The sequence below is a fragment of the Lampetra planeri genome, chromosome 7 (genome assembly GCF_965212315.1).
Source record: "Lampetra planeri chromosome 7, kcLamPlan1.2.h2, whole genome shotgun sequence".
Taxonomy (NCBI): Eukaryota; Metazoa; Chordata; class Hyperoartia; order Petromyzontiformes; family Petromyzontidae; genus Lampetra; species Lampetra planeri.
In genome coordinates this window covers 11,514,840-11,534,885 of record NC_136113.1, presented here as the reverse complement: position 1 = coordinate 11,534,885, position 20,046 = coordinate 11,514,840, and the positions used below count along the sequence as shown (strand labels likewise).

Below are 20,046 nucleotides of genomic sequence, written 5' to 3'. Positions count from 1 at the left end.
CACAAAATGAAATATTTGTGCCCGATCAAATATTTGCATTTTGGCAATATATTTTTTTGCCTCGTTTTGTAAAAAAAAAATTCGCTCCGCCTCTTTGTCTTGCGGCTATCTCGGAATTGGTCGTAAAACGTGTTGATCGGGAGTGATCGAAAGCGGAAGGAGGGGGACATTGCGACATGCTTTGAGGACATGGGCTATATATGGTGGCGTGTATTACGTGACACTCTCAATGTCAATGCGGGGTGTCGACACAGCAGCAGCCTTAGTTGCCGTTGAAATCGACAAAGTGTGACCATGAAATCACCTGTGAAGTTACGTGTTTTGTGGCTAGCATTGTTCATATTCGGTATCTATAACTTTCACTGGATCTTCTCTGGCAACACGTGTAACAATGCATTATCTACTCGGGCAGACCATGCCACAACGAAAAAGCAAAGGATGCATGAACCTTTAGCCGAACAGCTGGATGAAATTGAGAGTATGTTGGGGAAGCTAATCGAAGGTATGTTACAATGTTAATGCGATTTACCTGTCTTTTTTGCACATATATGAATGTCCGCGTGTCTTGCACATATTCCGTGGTCTGCGCAGGATATATATTCAGACTTGACTTCCCATAAAATGTAAAATTTAAGAAGAAAAAAAAAGTTTGCTTTAACATTTTTTTATTTAAAGCTTTCGTGACTGCAGGGATTCATATTCTTGGTTCTTTCGGTAAAGTCACGTAGAAGGGAAATAACATGTTATTGTATGACCTTCTTATGCCCTTCGTTGCGCAAGGTTGCACGATATTTTGCGAACAGTTGCCGCTGAGAGCGTTTCTTTTTGTCTTTTTTTGCACTCCTTTGAGCTCCCGTGCCCCCCCCCGTGCCGGATTATCCTAGGAGCACAAGTAGCTGCATATGTCGTAGCTACGGGCCCCGCACTTTCAAGGACCCGCACTAAATGCTTTCAAGCCATCAATTCTGGTTCAGTGGATCTGCACTTGCTCAATTACTATAGTACTATACAACTTTTATGAACGACTGGGTGTTTAAGGTTAACGATTTGTCGTATTATCTGACTATATCAAATGGAAAAATACAATTACTTTATGCAAGTAATTTATTTATTTCGGGCCTCTTTATAACATATGTTACACGCCCACACTAGCTTAATCCGGCACTGGTGCCCCCCTCCGTCCGTCTACCGTTCCCGTTCTGCTGTAATGCTCACCGAAGCCGACTCCATCGAGGGCGATACATGGCACGGGAAATGAAGATTGATTGATAACGTATTCGAGTTTTCAGAGCGCTGATATGTGGATTCGTTTTGAATACGGTATTGCGTGTGCCGCGAAATGCTATATTTTGATTCCATCTGTGCTGTGTCTATATTTTCCAATATACAGGGTTTTTTGGGGGGGGGGGAGGGTTAGATCGCGTAAATATATAATTGTGTCGTTAAACCCGCCACCACCCGACACAGACAATTAGTATGGTTTGTCACGTAAACAGAACGTGCCAATTCGTCACTAGTACAGCTTACTGGTTTGTTGGAGAGCCAAGCCATAACATTTGCAATCTGAGTATGACGTTTCGCCAGTAATTACAACTAGCTTCATCAGGCGACAGCCAGCTAGCTATATCTACAGTTGTTTCGCTAGAGCGTGGAAGCTGCTGCGACGTTGTGAACAAACGGATGAATGCACCGTGGTTCGTGACGATCGAGCAGTGCTCTCATTGATGTCGTGGTGTCAGCTACTTAAAAGCAGTGACATTAAATGGCCTTTCTTGGTTGAACGATTATAAAATCCGCATGTCTAGTCGAATACCTTCACTAAAATTTGCGACAATTATTTAGAGACGCTGCACTGGGAGTGGTGCACAAGCTCAATTAATGCAAACACACTCATCACCAACACTGCGCTCTCAAATATATCATAGGTGACGTTACGGGCAAAGGGCCTTCTTCAGAGCACAGAGATAGGCCAGAGAAAGAAGGAGGATAATCAGAGTTGGAGACAGCACTTTACCACAATGGAACCTGATGGATTTTTTAAAATATATATACAGTATAAAAATGTGAATGGCTGATGGTTTATATCATCTCTGCGATACAACACCCGCGTGTATGTTCCCGTATGTATGTCACAGCGTAATGTGGTGTTGCAGTGGGCACTCTGTGTCGGTTAGGGCACATGCTGCGTGCTCTAGACCAGTGGTTCTTAACCTCTACTTCAACCTTGTACCCTTTGGTTCTTAATCGGTAAAAAATTATCATGTTAATACATGCATGGGTTTGATGAAACAAAGTAGTTGCATTCTTGATTTGAAGCTTTTGTGACTGCAGGAATCCATACTCTTTGGTTCTTTCGGTAAAGTCACGTAGGTAGAAAAATAAAATAAAATAAAAATATTTCACGACGTTTCGATCGCAACACAAGCGGTCGTCCTCAGGCAGAAAAAATAATCCAGCAGTGGAACTGCTGAACCAGCGAGAGAGCTGTTACAAGGTTACCATATATAACCTTGTTATAACCTTGTTATAACCTTGTTATAACCTTGTTGTAACAACAACAAGGTTATCATATATAACCTTGTTGTAAAACGATGTTGGTTATCAAATATAACCTTGTTGTAAAACTGCTGGATTATTTTTTTCCGCCTGAGGATGACCGCTTGTGTTGCGATCGAAACGTCGTGATATGTTATTTATTATTTTATTTTTATACCGACGTGACTTTACCGAAAGAACCAACGAGTATGGATAACAATGCCCTTATATGGCGAATGAGATATTTCTAACTTGATTTGGAGTTTTCGTGACTGCAGGAATTACGTCCTATGCTATTGTTTAATTTATTTTTTCTTTCTACGTGACTTTACCGAAAGAACCAACGAGAGATATTTCTAGTTTGTGGAATGAGGGCCTCTCAACGCAATTCGTAGCAGTCGTTGTCAAGCTGTCATTGGTCTGTCATTCAACAATGCACTCAGCCTGTTGTTATTCTTTTTTTTTTGCAGATAAGAAGAAACCAATTTGCTCCGGCAATTCGTGGATCTCCCGGCCGGACACGGTGATTTTTTCAGAATGGGGGAAAGAGTTAACTCTCCGCGAGAAGCGCAAAGTCTGTGCCGGCTTCCTCGACTACGGCTACAATATATACTTGAGTGACCGCTTGCCTCTCGACAGAGATATCCCAGACTACCGACCGCAAGGGTGAGGAACAAAATCGACCTCGTGGTGTACGTAGATCATGATCATTCAACAGAATTCTAATGAACGATTCTCGCTGTCTGTCGAGCAGTGCTTCTCAAGTTTGTTTGACTACTGAACTATCCCCTTGTTGAATTTTGTTTCAACCGAGTACTCCCCCCCCCGCCCCTTGCCTGACCCAACATAGTTCTAAGAAATGAATGTATGAATAACGAGCATCAACATTTTAACCAATTGCCCATTTTGTGAGGTATCCTAACTCGACCAGTAACTGCGAGCAAAAACAACAAATAATTAAACGGACGCTCTGAATTGCGTGGCTTAATTTGTTTTCGCTCGCTGGTTACTCTTGAAACCAACACTGTTGACCATCTATGAGTTTATGAAGTTATTTTATATAGTTCTCGGCTACAATATGGATTTATAATGTTGTTTTGTATTGGCAGATTCATACGCGATTTTTCATCAATAACTCTCATGTATGATATAATTTCACACAGTTTTAAATCACCTCGCAAAACCCCCCTGGCACATTGCCACGTAGCCCCACAGGGTAACCACGGTTGAGAACCACTGCTCTAGGGGTGTTTTAGTTTTTTTGCAATTACAATATCCCACGTCTCAATAAAGTAAAAAATAATTCGTCAGCGGGATATACTCCGAATTAAATAACATGACACATGGACTAAGACATCCACACCAACACCTAAGGCACTTATAATTTCAGTCCTTTAATAACGTCAAAATGTTTGTTACCAAGCGCACAATTCAAGATAGAACATCCCAAACACCCAATCCGAATGCGTGCAATGCAACGAGACCTGCCAGCCAGGCCAAATCTACTCCTCTTTCTTTCCGCAAGCAAGTGATGTCCGAGTGTTCTCCCATTCTCTCGCTCTCACTCTCTGCTGCACGAGGAACCACAATCACCCGACAAGACGATTCTGGTTCAAGGTGATTGTGGCCCTGACTATGCCGATGGCCGTCACGAGCCTCCCCAGCTCGCAATTTGCCTTTGAGTACCGCTCCCAGTGTCACACCCAGGGATCCCTGAGTCACGTTCAGTTAAACGTCTAAGCACCCTTCACAGTGACCGCGCCCGGTGACCTTACATCGTCCGGATGAAATCAACCTCCGAGTGTGAATTGTTCAGAGATGCGGAGCACATTAACTGAACGCTACCATATTCTTAGGTTTTTTCGGTAAAGTCACGTAGGTAAAAAAATAAAATTAATAAAAGTAAAATAAAATAAAAATCATTATTTTTATTTTACTTTTTAAAATTTTATTTTTTTACCTACGTGACTTTGCCGAATAAAACCTAAGAATATGAATCCTTGCAGTCACGAAAGCTTCAAATCTAGAATCAACGCTACCATTCAGCGCAACCCAACGGGTATCTCTGCTCCTACGTTTGCTCTAAAGTAGTGGCTCTCAACCGGGGGTACGGAGACCCCATGGGGGTACGTGGCGATGTTCCATGGCACACGTGAGGTTATTTCTAAATGTGTGAAATGATATCACACATGTGAGTCATTGGTGAATGATCATGTATGAATCTGCCAATATGAAATAACTACGATGACATTTGTATCCATATGGTAACCTATAAGGATACAAAAAAAACTTTCTACATTAAATTTTATCGTAAACAATGTTGGTTTCCAAGAGTAACCAGTGAGCGAGCACAACCGACATCACGCACGTAGAGCATCTGTTGAACTGTTTGTATGTGTGTGCCGGTCTCCTTCATAGGTGCTCGCGAACAGAACTTGCCCCAGCAGTCTGTTAAGGCTATACGGGGGATCTTTGTCTTCGTGCCGATCTCTATGTGTGTGTGTGGATGCGGTGTGGAAATAAACATCACCATTAGGGAGAGAAAAACGGTCGCACATCGTGCTGGCCACCCACCCCCTCGTGTGCCGTGCCGGCCTTCGTAGGTGCTCGCAAGCAGCAATTGGCCCAACAGTCTGTTCAGGCTATACGGGGGAATCTTAGTTTATTGTCTTTGTGTGTGTGTGTTGGTCTCTATGTGTTTTAGATGCAGCACCAAGCAGTATCCCTCGGATCTCCCGGACCTCACCCTGGTGCTCATCTTCTACAACGAGGGGCTGTCCATCCTGCTTCGAGCATTGCACTCGGCCGTGCGGAACACGCCCGCCCACCTGCTCAAGGAGGTCATCTTCGTCGACGACAAGAGCGACCTGCGTAAGGCTTCTCAAAGCAATTGCGACCCCACTGTCTTTTTTTTAAATCGTATTAATGTAAATAAAAAAAAATCGTTCATTTTAATAGTCGTAATTTTCATCGTTGAAAGGGTTTGTCGACTACTAACTGCTGTTTTTTTATTTTACCAGGTAAGGCCCACTGAGCCTATGTTGCTCTCTTTCAAAAGCGACCTGGCCACAAATGATAGCTCAACTTTTTGGCTTATCACGTGTAAATGTATTGCAGCCAAATAATATAAATGCATGATTCTAAATATGGAGGGGAAAAACCGGAGAACCAAGATAAAAAATCCATGCTACGACGGGAGGGAGAGATGTGCAAACTCCAAATATACAACAGGCGTCAGGGTCGGGATCAAACCCACGACCTCCTGTATATCAAGCGAGGTAGTTAACATATCACCATCGTGGTGCCCAATAGCACATATTAGTGTAACTATTGATACGCTGATTTAAAAACTGGTCATCAGAAAAGAGTTCGACAAATGTAATCCTCATTAGGCCCCATGGTGTAACGTAGAGTCTCCAACTCTCACTATCCCCTCTGTCTCTCTGTCCGAAAAGTCCCTTATTTTATAAATGCTCCTCGTAGGCCACAGAGTTATTTTGGTCACTCGTTAACACAACTGATCAGTATCCAGAACGCTGCTTTGGGAATTATTTTGGCTCGGCACTTCCACCCCCCCCCCCCCGCTCCTTATTTTATCCCATTGATGCTTACAAACCTTTTCATATGATGCTTGGAGTATAGGGTACAATAATTTAGGATTGTTATGGATAAGCATATCTCGTACTCCAGTGGTGGTGCCTTTTTCCCATAACCCCCTACTTCAAGTCAGCCTCGCCGCGTTTCGGCTAATAGTGAAAGATTAATCTCTGCGGCTAATATCAATGGTGAGTTATCTCACCCCCTCCAACCCCACCCCGTAACATTCACTCGCCCCCAATGGCCAGCATGGTGAAGTATGGTCAAACAACGCCCATGGACAAGATGGCATGGAGAGGCCTTCACTCAGCTGTGTATTGCTATTAATACTCAGTCGTGTATTAAGCAGACACCTGCATTATGGGATTAAAACACGTTGACTTGACGGGTGTTAATGTCCTCTGATGTGCATTCTGTATAATTTCCACTTTGATTATACTCAAAGTGATTTTCTGCTCAAATGAGCATTGAGGCGGTGCACATATTTAACGCCCTAAGTTCCCCATTCCTATGGCGGGGGTGAGTCTAAGCTTAGGACAAACTACTATTGGCCTTTAAATTGGTACTTTTTTTATCGATCCTGGAGGGATGATAAGCTGAGCCAACTCTCGACTCGGATTTGAACTCGTAACCTTCCGATTGCGAGCCGCTCAGTCGCATACAAGAAAGTAGTAAACAAATAGCAAACATATCGATGCCTTGTCATAATATATTCAAATTTATTTTGGGCGCCACGGTGGCGAGATGTTAACTACCTCGCCTGATATAAAGGAGATCGTGGGTTTGATCTCGGCCCTGACGCCTGCTGTATATTTGGAGTTTGCGTGTCTCTCTCTCCCCGTGGTCCTTGTAGATTTTCTCTCCACATTTCGAATCAACATCGCGCGTTTCAAGTATTTGGCTACTATAAATGTCCACATGATGAGGCACTTCGTAGAAGCTATCATTTGTGGCCAGGTCGCTTCTGAAAAAGAGCTACATTGCTCAGTGGGCCTTACCTGGTACAATAACAAAAAATCGGTGGGTGGCGCAAGTCTAATAAGCGTTGATACCAGATGCAATTGAGATTAATAATCGATACAGTTGAGATGAATAATCGTCTTAATGAAATAAACTAACATGAAGAGCTACTGATTCTGCTTTAGAAGGTATGTGGCCTACTCTTTCACGCTGATGAGATATCTTGAAAGAGGTGGGAGTAACCAAACTTTACCCCACCACACGCGACCTACCGAGTGACTAATTGTGGTGCACCCACGTGTACTTCTGGGTGTACAGAAGCGAGGGGTTCTCGTTGTTTCAACACGTTCCAGTGACCTTTATATACAGCTAGACGCTGCTGCTCATGTGATGCGACCATCTATTGGCGTCTCTTCCTCAGCCGAACTGCAGGAAACGATGACGAACAAGGTGCAGGAGTTTGCAAGGGAGCGGACCAACGTCACCATCCGGATCATCCGGCACAAAAAACAACTCGGATTGAGTGCTTCCCGTGTGTCCGGCATCAGAGCTGCTTCTGGATCCGTTGTGGCAATTATGGATGGGCACGTGGAATTCCCGGTTGGCTGGTACATGATACACACAAATACACACACACATACTATGCACCCATTTCTTAAAATTAATATTTAATTAATCTCGCAGTGTGCCCACATTTTTCAAAACCCACGACGCATCCACACTGCCTGGACCGCTCAAATAATTTAAGGGCGACCTAATACCTCCGTGTGATCGTTTGAAACTATGAGTGTTCACTGGAATTTGACGCATGTCGAAAAAGTTGTTCATGGAGCCTGTCTCAAGCGATTGAAATCGTCAGGCGGTGAAATTCGCACGCAGTTATTCGCTTGTCACGTTGTTGCAATGTCACGTCACCTTGACGAGCCCCGAAGCTGAACTTCAAGCTGGAACATTTATTTTATTTGACAGGAGGCAACTCTTCCAGTTAGACACCTGCTGGGGACAGAAGCTATTTTTAACTCGTACAATATCGGCGGTGTGTGGGATGAGCAGTGGTTAGTACGCCCAGGGCCGGATGAAGGCACGGGGCTTTAGAGGCTGCAGCCCAGGGGCCTCCGCCAGCTGGAGGGCCTCCAGAGATGAAGTGAAAAGTTATTTCACTTGTGAATGCTGAATTTGATTTGTTGTTAGCTTTGTAAAAATAAATTACATTTTTCTTTAACTTTGTTTTTCTTTTGAAAATATTACTGGGGGCCTCAGGGTACCTGAAGGCCCAGAGGCCTACAAAATCTTAATCCGGCCCTGAGTACGCTCGACTATGAACCAGGCGACTTGCGCTTGATTCCTGGCCATGGCGAGCATCACTGGCGATGAGATCTAAACCACCCACTTCACCATCCCGCACTGACCAGCGCGGTGAGGTATGGTAACACAATCCCAATTAACCTTGCAGCATTGGAAGGCCTTCAAAGGGCATATGTTACATTACCCTGGTGGAGGAATGATTTGAAAAACGCAAACGTCATCCCGAATACGAACCTCATCAAGGATACCACCACCAAATAAAATAATTTCCTAATACGACTGCAGCGCACAACAACTAACGGTGGAACACATCGTGAACTCACGATCAATGCGAGCCTATGAGTCTCTGTGACTCTGTGGGTCTATAGCTCTCTGTGTGAGTCTATGAGTCTGTGTCAGGCTATGGGTCCCGGTGTGAGCCTGTGTGTCTCTGTGTGAGTCTAGGACCCCTCTTTTCAGAGCCTGGGGTCCCACGTGGACAGAGACGGCATTGTTTGTCGTGAGCCCCCGTGTCCTCCTCTCCTCCCAAAACGTTGTTCCACCATTGTAATCAAGTGACTAATGACTTCCCTTATCACCGTTTCGTTACAGGGCGGAGCCTATATTGGCAAGGATAAAAGAAAACCGGAGGGTGATCGTGTCTACGATATTCGACCAAGTACTATACGACAGTTTCCTGGTCAATCGTTTCGAATCGCAAGCACAAGCGTACGATATGCAGCTCTGGGCCGTCTACAACAGCCCTCCTCCGGACTGGATCGCTAACAACGACCCCACGGCCCCCATCCGGTATGAGATGAAGCACCAAGGCGGCACCCCAGTAAACGTGGAACGCTGGGCCAACGTTGGACCAACGTTGGTCCACATGGCAATGGAGGCCCAGCGTTGGCGTGGTTACTGGGACGATGCAACACGATGTGTGCATGTGGAATTCACTGTGGATGGCAGGATGGCACATTGGTAACGTTGGTGCCTCGCAGGGAGATTCCTGACTCGAGCGCCTTTCTGTGTGGAGTTTGTGTGTTCTCTCCCCCCCATTTTTTTACCAGCAGCAGGGAAATGAAAACCACACGCTCTATATTATCAGCAATAAAACGTTAGTTTTCATCAATTTCAAGAACCCAAAGACAACTTCGTAACAAGGAGACCGCGATTGTTATTCTGTCCAGCATCGATGACAATGAGCATGAAGATTATGCGTGCGTTTCACAACCATGTAATTTTCCTATCAGGAGCCCTGCCGTGATGGGCTGCATGGCAGCCAGCAAGAGTTACCTGGAAGAAATTGGCTTCCTGGATGAAGGCATGTTGGTGTATGGAGGAGAGAATGTGGAGCTGGGAATAAGGGTAGGTTTACACGTACATGCATGTAAACTAAGTGGTCTGGCTATCATGAGTGCACATTTCATAATGACGATAATTTGGATGCTATAGACACGTCATCAAAGTAGCGCCTCGACACTTTTTGATGGACATCCATCCGGTCGTGGGGATGGATGCATGAGGTCTCCGATCTAGCACTGTAAAGGCGACGGTTGGTGGATCACAAAAATATGTATGAAATTCCCATCCCATGGGCGTCGAAGAGGGCTCTAAAACCCTGGCTCGCCCGGGAAAGGCTGTACAGCAGGATGACGAATCTCCATCTGTTTCCATCTGTACGGGGAAAGAGTGTTGCCCCATTGTGCAAGGCCTGGGTTTTCTCCGTGTGCTCCGGTTTCCTCCCACTTGGATAAACACTCAGAATAAATTGGCAGAAAACATTTGCAGGACCCTCTTGAAAAGTAATTGGACTTTTAATAACAATAATAATATCTCCTGGATAAATAAGGACTTATTATATAGACATGTTCAAAGACGTGTTGATCCGTGATTTATGTGTCATCAATGTCTGGCAACAAAAAAAATTAGTGGCTTAACAAGGCTGGCTCTGCTGATGAGATCCCGAACGTTGAAAACAGCCCAGAGTTTGGTTGATCAATCATATATTGCTGAATGAAGTTGATCTGAGAGATAGTCGCTATCATCCCTCAATATTAGCACAAAATTTGAGCTTAGGGTTGTATTTATATAGGATTACTGAGTGAAACAAGTTACCTTTTTAAAATGTTAATGTCGAATCTAGGGCGACACAAATTATACGTGCGTACACTTAAACGTGCCCCCATTCTCATGTGGTTCACATTCTGCTGGTAGGTGCTTTTATGGCCATTTGTGTTTATAATTCCCACCAAAAAATAAGCCATCGGTTTTGAAGTGTCAAGGGCAATTGCTGCAACGGTCTCCAGTGCGTCTTTTCCAATGGCACATCTAAGTCGCACAGGGATTTGATTGCAGCTCGGCATGAGAATTAGCCAGTGGGAAAAAAACACCTATACCGTGATGGCCCGGATGTGCCAGTGGAAAAGGGTTATAAGTGTGTGTGCGTTTTAAAGGTAGGAGGGTGGTGTTATGATGGTGGTTATCTCGATGCACAACAATCCCAGAAATCCGACTTCCAGTTCTGAATATGGTTTCATCACGATCTCAAGATGACACATTTAACTCACGCAATGCTTATTTAATCTCTTAATTTTGAAGTGTAACCCTTGACTGCCCACTCGTGGGCCTGCGTCACGCCGTGTCGGCAGGCCTGGCAGTGCGGGGGTCGAGTGGAGATCCTGCCCTGCTCTCGCGTGGCTCACATCGCCCGATACTACAAGCCCTACGCGCCGGACCTGTCGATCCACATGCGGCGAAACGCTCTGCGTGTCGCCGAGATTTGGATGGACGAATACAAGTGGATGGTCTACATGGCTTGGGGTGTGCCGATTCAAGTAAGCTCAACCGTGTCCGCATCTGTGCAAAACATAAATGCAAAAGTGCCATCGGCAGCAGCAATCGCCAACTTCTCACCGTCCCACGCGGTCTGGTGATGTCGCAATATATTTTACTCCTCTTGGGTGCACTTTTTCCCTTGATTGCCATTCCGATGTTAGCATCTTCGTGTCCTGCCTAAGGCCACATTTCTCAAATACCAACACGAGGTCTCACCTGGTTGAACTACAATTTTTAAAGTCCCTTTTTATGTATGTTCTCTAATCCATTTATTCCTCTGTCCTGTAATTACAAGCATGTACGAGTGCATGCACACTTTGCAGCATTTGTTTAATTTCTTTCACAAATGTCCACACCTCTGACCTTTGCGTCTGAGCAGAAACGCACTGATTAAAATGTTCGTCTTGAGGCACATTGACATGTCGCTTTTCACTATCAAGTTGAGCTTTCCGAAAGTACTCCAGCACAATCTCGTCCACCTCTCTGTGTCACAATTCACATCTCCATCCGCCTTCGGCAGCTTTCCTCGACATGCAGATCGATGTTTCCCAGCCGTGCAAAATTGCAAGCAACCCTCCTTTCTCGCAATTATCTCGAGCCCCACTTTGTGGCCTTCTTCCTGAGGCTTTTCGCGATCATTTCCTGTAGTTGATTTTGATCGGTTATTCCGATGACTTTATTGTCAGAAAATCATCATCAGATAGCCTGTAGGTGTCCACTGCACATTGCCATTTGTTTTCCACTTTCCTCTGCCTTGTACAAATATTCTCAAGTAGTGTCAGCAAATATAAGATGCTTAATACTTTCTCCTTGTATGTTGATGCCTTTATTCCCCCCAATATTTTAATAATATTTTCGACTGCTGCAGTGAATATCCTTGGTTGAGAGCGTATCTCCTTTGCTCGACTCCCCTTGTGATTTGTATTCTTGTTGTTTAATGCAGTGTGTTTGATAAATGTTGTTTCTACATTTTCTAAGAGCTGGAATGAGTGCATCAAGTTACCACTACAAACTTACATTCTGTGGACTACAGAAGCCAGGCGTAACGTGTCTTGATAATAATTTGTCTTTCTATAACTTGATTGGGAGCATGTGACGTGTACCACACCCGTGTCAAACTTTAATATGCAGGATTTATCTTCTCACTGTCACCGTATCGTCATCGTGTTAGGCACAGGAGTGGCAGCACACGATGAGCACGCTTTGATCACGTGTTTTTCTGCAGAACTCTGGCATTGACATTGGCGACATATCCAAACGAGTTGCTCTGCGTACCCTACTCAAGTGCAAGAGCTTCAAATGGTATCTGGAAAACGTCTTCCCGTTGTTCGAGCTCCGCCATAAAATTGTCCGCTACGGAGTTGTGAGTAATGTTCGTTCTTGTGATTTTTATTGCGAGGCGTATGAAACATTATGTCACTTAAAAGGCCGATGAAGTTTGCCGTTGAGATGGAGTGCATTGTGTTTTTTTATGTAATAAATAATGAGATTCTAAACTTTATTGGCTTGTGAAGGATCGTAATGTGGCCCAGCGGTTGCATGTTGTTGCAGAGGTTCGCGGTTCGATCCCGGCAGGCGGCCCTGGTTACTTCTGCGGGGGTATTGATGATGAAATTCGAGCACATCTGCTTCACAGGGGACGTTAAAAATCTCGCGACGTCAATTGAAAATAGTCGGCTATTGTGTGCCAGCGTCACGGTCGAATTTATACAAGATTGCCCACAAAATCAATTGGGCTTTGCTACGTCGCCCCCTACCGCGAAACCACTGCACACTGTGTCTGTGAAAGGCAGCGCCTTCGCGATCACCTGGTGCTACAAGAATGGAGCGCATGCCAAATGTGCACACGATGACACTGGATAAGATATTCGTTCTAAACAAAACGTCAGCCACCAGAAATCCCATGCTGACTGCAATTTACCAAATTAACATATAGGATATAGGTGCTGTAGATTTTGAAGTTGCGAATATTAATATGCAGGCACACTTATATTGAGTGGACTTCAATGCAATTTAAAATTTCTGGCAAATTATATCCACAATGTTACGTCGTGAAAATGTTGATATCGCAGCAACATACATCGTGCCTAATGCTTCCTTATTTCGGATAGAGCTTACAATCACAGTTCCACAAGACTGTACACAGAAAATGTGTTATGTTAATGTGTACTTGTTATGCTTGACAATGTTTTTATTTCAATTGTGCAGTTGACAAACAGCAAAAGAACAGATGTATGCTTGGACAGAGGAAACCCAGAGAAAAATAAACCGATAGTTTACCCATGTTTTGGATACCAACCCCAGGTAAATCGAATTTCTAATGTATAAGATGCAGTGCCGGATTATCCTAGGAGCAAAAGTCGCTACACATGCTATGGGTCCCGCACTTTCAAGGGCCCCGCGTTAAATGCTTTCAAGAATATCAAATCCGGTTCAGTGATTATGCACTTGCTTTATTACTATAGTACTATATTGCCTTCAACATTTATGAACGACTGGGTGTTAAAGGTTAGCAATTTGTCGTATTATCTGGCTGTATAGCAAATAAAAAAATACAATTACTTTACTATGCAAGTAAAAATTGTGTTTTAATATTCATGTGTATTATTTAGGGCCCCTTTATAACAACATATGCTACAGGCCTCGACCTAGCTTAATCCGGCACTGATAAGATGCATCATCACCTCCTACACACCATACCATGTGCTCATCTCTGTATTCATGCCGATGCAAAGCGCTTAACATTTTTGATTCGCGTTATTTTTTTAATATTTAATCTGGAAATTCCTTCAGGTAGAATATCTGGCCTGCAAGGGTGTCCATGGTGCCTCTTTACTCGCCCACAGCAAGCACGTCGCAGTTCAAACCTAAAACTTACACAGCTTGCTGTTTTTGTACGATGCATAACGCACCCAAATACATTCGCGAACACGTCACGCATTATAGATGCCACACACGGCCGGGTCTCGTATTGAACGTTCTTTGGCTCTAACGGCTGAAGACGCGGTGCGAGTTCCCACCCAAGATGCAAACGAGTTGCGACTGGGGGCTTCGTTCGCGCGCGTCTGCGAGGTCGTTCCACGGCGATGTGGCTCTGTGCCTGAGCGAGAGTTCGCCTGCTGGGGGCTTCCACCCGAGGGGCAGCAGCGACATCGTCGCTATGAGTGTCGGACCGCGGAGCCTTCGTTGTCGTATTACGACGGTGGTTGAGTTTGAGGCGGGAGTTGCATTGCAACGTCCACATCTGCGGATGGCGGAATGCCCGTCTTCGATAGGTGGGGCAAAGAAAGCCACGTCAGGAATTAGGCGCACAGCAGCACGTGTAATAGAAACCATTTATGTCACATTTGCCTTGTTCTGCTCAGTTTTGCCAAACCGCGACGCAGGTTGTTGATCGGAACGCCCTCGGCTCATCTCGCATCATTTACCGGAAACCCGCGTGCGGTTTGTTTTGCAGTTGGTCGTCCAAACCTCCTCCAATTTTGTCATCGTCGGGTTTAAGCTCACCAATTCGGAGCAAGGAAGAACGACTGTCGGCATCTCTGAGAATGGAGAGGACTTGTCTCTGTTGGATATCGACGTTTCTGCGGATCAAGGGCGATTCCTGCTGTTTGAGGTAAGCTCGTGTTGACGCTATGTGCCACACGTGTAAGATGCTGTACGACGCAGGTTAAACACGCCTGCACGTTCATCTTTAACTAGGGATCCAACAGGTTTAGAGAAATGAGTGTCTGCGGCAGGCAGTGAGCGCTTTCCATCGGTGCTGACCAATGGGGATTTGTCCAGCTGAGTCCGAAGACTGCGAGGCAAACGGTCTAGCAGTGTGAACACACCTGGTGCACCTCCAGAAGATGCAGCCCAGCCAGGCAAAACTGCTCTTGGATTACAACCGGCAACGAAAACCTACACGTTCATATTTTATACCAATATTTGTTCTGCGGTGGATAAAGAAAACATTTTTTTTCCAAAGGCCATATGCTGTACGGTATTCGACATTTTTAATTATACTATTAAGTAAACAGCCGTCCTATTTTTATCATAGAGCGTTTCTCTGTTGCACGTAAAATGAAACAAACTGGAAAACCCGCCCATAAAGGGAACCTCCATTCCTTTGAAAGGGAAACGTGTCCCTTATTTACCCCTCAGAATACGGTGCGTCTCCTCTTCGCAAGTGAGCTTGCTCGGCTCACTTAGGCTTGCCTCTGATTTCAAGTGAGCCAGCTCCGATACCACGCTTAACTTGAACCGGCACTCATCCGTGGTCCCTTAGCCACGCTCGCGATTTCCCCACGAGCCTGAGCCAGAGCCCCAAAGCCACGGCTGAGCCGATCATCGACTCGCCTTGGAAGCAAACTGAGCGACTCAAAGCCTGAGCTGAGCATGAGTGTAGGAGGCTAAGCCGGAGCAGAGCCGTGACTAATAAGGCGGCTCTGGCAAGATTTGGATATGGACACACGGGCATGGTGGTGTATTATGTGGTCATCCACCACACCATTCACGACATATTAAAGTGAATATGAATGTCGGGGCCTTAAAAGTGGTACGGAATTCAACTCGATTGAGAATGCACTTCAAGCACGAATAAATATGAAGCCTGCCAGAAGACACAAGTATTCTAATCGTTGTAACCTTTCGATCACTAACTCATAAACTTCATGGATAGCACGTGCATAGGATATATTAATATCCAGTAATATTTTGTCCATCAGATGGATCATCGGAAAGGGACAGAGCAGGAGGACTCCTTTCAAAGCTTTCTGCGCTTTCTAATCGGATGTATTCCGTGTTGTGTTTGTGGTGCGCAGGATGGCCAGGTGAAATCTCAAGACAAGACAAAGTGCATGGAAATCGTAGATGACATCACTAAGGAACATGGGGTCGATTTAGTGTTGCAGCCCTGCTCTGGCCAGAAGTGGACTCTGGCATATTACCAGAAATCATAGAAAGTGCAATGTGTATATAAGGCAGTCTTGATTTGAAGCTTTCGTGACTGCAGGAATCCATACTCTTTGGTTATTTCGGTAAAAGTCACGTGGGTAAAAATAAAATAAATCACGACGTTTTGGGTGCAACACAAGCGTCCAACATCAGGTGGGAAAGCATGGTCTGCAGAGGCAGACTGTTAAACAGTCTGTTAAACAGTCTGCCTCTGCATTTTATTTTATACCTACCTGACTTTACCGAAAGAACCAAACAGTATATAAGGCAGCTTGGATATTTTTTTTAATAATATATACATCGTTTAATTGTACGTAAGTTGTGTTTTATCAACAGCAGAAAGTAAAACTCCCTGCAGTGTTAACAAAAGTTGTTATGGCTAAGGTGGACTGTATAACACTGTTTAACACTACTACTATCATCATCATCTCTATGGAGTAGATCACCAATTAACTTCTGAAAGTCAACTTCAGTATACGAGGTTTCTTGAATGACAAACTGCTCTACATAGGTTGGCAACTTTTGCAAATGGTCCTAATCTCAACCTCGTGATCAACCAATCCCTCAGTTAATGCATGTTCCCTATAATCCCCCACGCCATCCTCTGGATGTCGTCATCACAGAAGTTAAGTTAAATCATGTCATGCTCATGACACCCGTCACTTTTAGTGGCAACATCTTATACGTTTCCCTTTTCCCACAGACTTAATTTATTCAAGAAATTCCAGGCCCCAAATTTATTTTATCCAATCAGGTACTCATCTCCTCCACATCTCCCTCGACTTATAGAGAGAGGCAGTCCATCATAGGTGTAGGAGGTGAGGAAGGTCTTGAGCCTGGACTTGAACAGGGGCAGGGAGCCGACAGCATAGATGGCTGGAGTAAGATATTTCCAGAAGAATGGGGGCAGCAGAGATTGATCCGGGATCAGACTGGGGGCAAGTGGATATACTCGAGTATTGAGGGGATGTGATCTCGTGGATGGATGCGGTGAAAAGTCAGGTAGTGGGATTTTCAATCATCTGGAGTTTAGAAATTTGGGAATTGAGGAGGCCACGAAAGAGAGAGTAGAGACAGAGTGGTTCCATAGAGCGGCGTTCTTATTTGCAAGGCTCACGGGCCACTGGCGGTCCCTGGTGGCCTTTAGTGCGGACCTGACGTGCAGCCCCCGACAATACACAACACGTGACAACACCCCCATGGTGAAGAACACTGCCACAGAGGGTCATGATCAACTACAAGGCACTGCTACCTACTCAAGATCTTGACAAAACCATTATCAATTCCTCGTGCCTAACATCTGCGGAAAACAGATGCACAGCCTCTGCTGCATTCACCCTGTTCCCTAGCAAAGCCAAGACAGACTAAATGCTCGATGTCATTTTCTGCTGCAAGGCAGCCCTGGTAGTGTTGCACTAAAGTTTTGCCAAACACCTCAGTTTGATTTGTGGATAAAGAGAAGATTGTGGATGCAGTGCCCATCCCATTCCCTGCAGATCATACGATTCCTATATGTGAAGTTGATGTATTCGTGAATTATTGCAGTATTCTATTAAGCCAAAAGTTCTGTCAGAAGTTGATTACTCGATTAAAGTCAACTGGGCTGTACCTCTCTTTGCCAAGGGCGACTTGGCCAGCAGACAACAGCGGCAGCAAAGCAGTTATACATACGTTATTTAAAAATAAAAGTGCATGATAATAATATTTTCTGAAACACAATTATGTACATTCATACTTGAATCTTTCTGATCTCAATGGGGTCCGTTTAAGGCGGGCGGGGGGGCGGCAACCTGCGTCTCCGGAGCCGCGTGCGGCTCTTTAAGGAACTGCTGCTTCGTGACGACGTCATTTATTAAGGAACCACCGTCTCCGTATTCACACGCGTTGTGGCTCTTGAACTATTGAGGGGTGTTTTTAACCGAATTTGAAGAAAAAATGCCTCTTCCTGTTATTTTTGGATGCCGACCACTGTTTTAAGGAAGTCCAGATATGGCAGCATAATGGAGATCCCAAGAGGAACCAAAATATGGTTCCAGCACCTTGGAGCAGTAACTGTACAGTAAACGCTTTTGAACCAAATTGTGAAAATCTCGGAATTGTCAACAAAACGATCAGGCGTGCGCCGCGGATTTTTAGGGCTTACTAATCGTGTCAATATATCTGACAATGCGAACATTTACGGCCATTTACTCCATGAAGTAATATAATTCTGGCCTGATATTAATGGGTATACAGTTTTACATAAAATATATATTATATTTGTGTTGGGTGACTTGATGAAATTTTACTTTAAGATTATTATATTGTTGCGATCAAAATAATTGCTGCTGTGTCTTACATTTATCTGAAATTCTGTATTTAAAAGGTTTAATATATTTTTTTCCAATGTTCATATGCGTTACATTGCATGAATGACAAGTGACGACTCATTTTTTTGACAAATCTCAAAATAAAGATTTAACACGATCATTATATGTGCAAAGCAATGGTCTCGCAGAAGAATTCAGTCTAGATGAACAGTCTGAGCACCGATGGTCAGACTGACTTCGTAACTCCAAAGTTGTTGGCCAGGCTTGGGAAAACGTAATCATTGCTGATGTCAACTGTGTGCAGAAATGTACTGTATTGTTGTAATTACAATTGAACAAAAATAAGTCAGTTACTTCCTGCATAAATGAATATTGTAGAAGTTATCTTCTGTTTACAGCTGTGAGCCCCTGGTGGAAATTCCTCAGTCGTATGGCAGAGGCGAGTCTTTCCATGGGACAACCACTGCTGAATACCCAACAAAGTGATTCCTATTTTGTGACCCCGGAAGGATGATGGGCTGTCAGCCGCCTTAACCAGGATATGTACTCGCAACTTTCTGATTGTGAGCCACTTGCTCTGCCACTGCGCCACCTGAACGGTAATTTACAAGCCTGTTCGATTGCAGCAGTAGCGGTTAATGGTAGTGTAGTGGGTAAGCAGGGAGAGCAAGACTTGCTGGAGGCAACATGTTTATTAATACCTCAGGGTCCATAACACACAGGGGTAACGGCCCCTTACACCCGATACCCGAGGGAGGTAGCCCCTCCGGACTAATGTGCCCTCACTCTGGTTATAGCTCTACCCTAGACTGGTAAGCTCTGAACCCGACCCCAGCCAGGGGTTCGGGTTCTGCCCTTTGGGCTCTTCGCTTCAGTCTTCAGAGTGGCTCTTCAGATCCCCTGGTCTTCAGGTCTTAAGGTGGACGATGACTGCCGGACCCGTTCAGGCGTCCGGCTTTTATACCCGTTTCAGGGTCTCTCCGCCCCTAGCCACACCTTCCTTCTCGAACTCTCTAGGGGGCCCTGGAATATCGGCATCCCCCCAGCACCCCTCTTGGGGTCTGGTATCCCTGGTGGCCCAACGGCTCAACTCATCCCACCTATCCTGTCCAGCACCCTCTGTTGGCACGTGTCCGCTACTGAAGGTAAGAATCAAAGGCGATAACCATACTGCCCAACAATGGCACGACAGTAGTATGGGAAGTTAGCCAAATGTATTGATGAGCATCCAATATTCAATTGTCAAAGTGACAAATGGAGCTGGTAGGTCACAGCGTGTATGATTGAGAATGTCGGCACTTTGCTTGTCAGGCCCCAGCATCAGTGGAGTTGGGGGACATGGTTGGATTCCGCAGGGGACAATTCTAATAATTTTAGCTTTAATAACTTCAAAGCGCTGCACAGGTTCGAGAGAGCAACTCAGAGGCGCGGGGAACCACAAGTTGGAAAAGCAGCCAGGCAGTGATCCCGGCACAACATTTCCCTTCTCCCACACCCCAAGATCTGCGGTCCTTTAAACTATGAAGGTGTTATCAGCCAATTCATGAATGCTTACATCTGAGAGCACCTGGAGAGAACCCACGCA

General features: G+C 44.9%; 1 protein-coding gene across 1 annotated transcript; it reads left to right on the top strand.

Annotated features, from left to right (window-relative positions):
* Nucleotides 1-217: 217 nt before the first annotated feature.
* Nucleotides 218-16,400, top strand: LOC144719971 (polypeptide N-acetylgalactosaminyltransferase 18-like). Its single transcript, XM_078596351.1, has 11 exons — nucleotides 218-502; nucleotides 3,006-3,201; nucleotides 5,240-5,406; nucleotides 7,514-7,700; nucleotides 8,989-9,186; nucleotides 9,630-9,744; nucleotides 11,028-11,213; nucleotides 12,440-12,577; nucleotides 13,423-13,518; nucleotides 14,672-14,830; nucleotides 16,020-16,400. Exons 1-11 carry the CDS (start codon nucleotides 295-297, stop codon nucleotides 16,155-16,157), a joined length of 1,788 nt encoding a protein of 595 aa, XP_078452477.1. The 5' UTR covers nucleotides 218-294; the 3' UTR covers nucleotides 16,158-16,400.
* The last annotated feature ends 3,646 nt before the right edge of the window (nucleotides 16,401-20,046 follow it).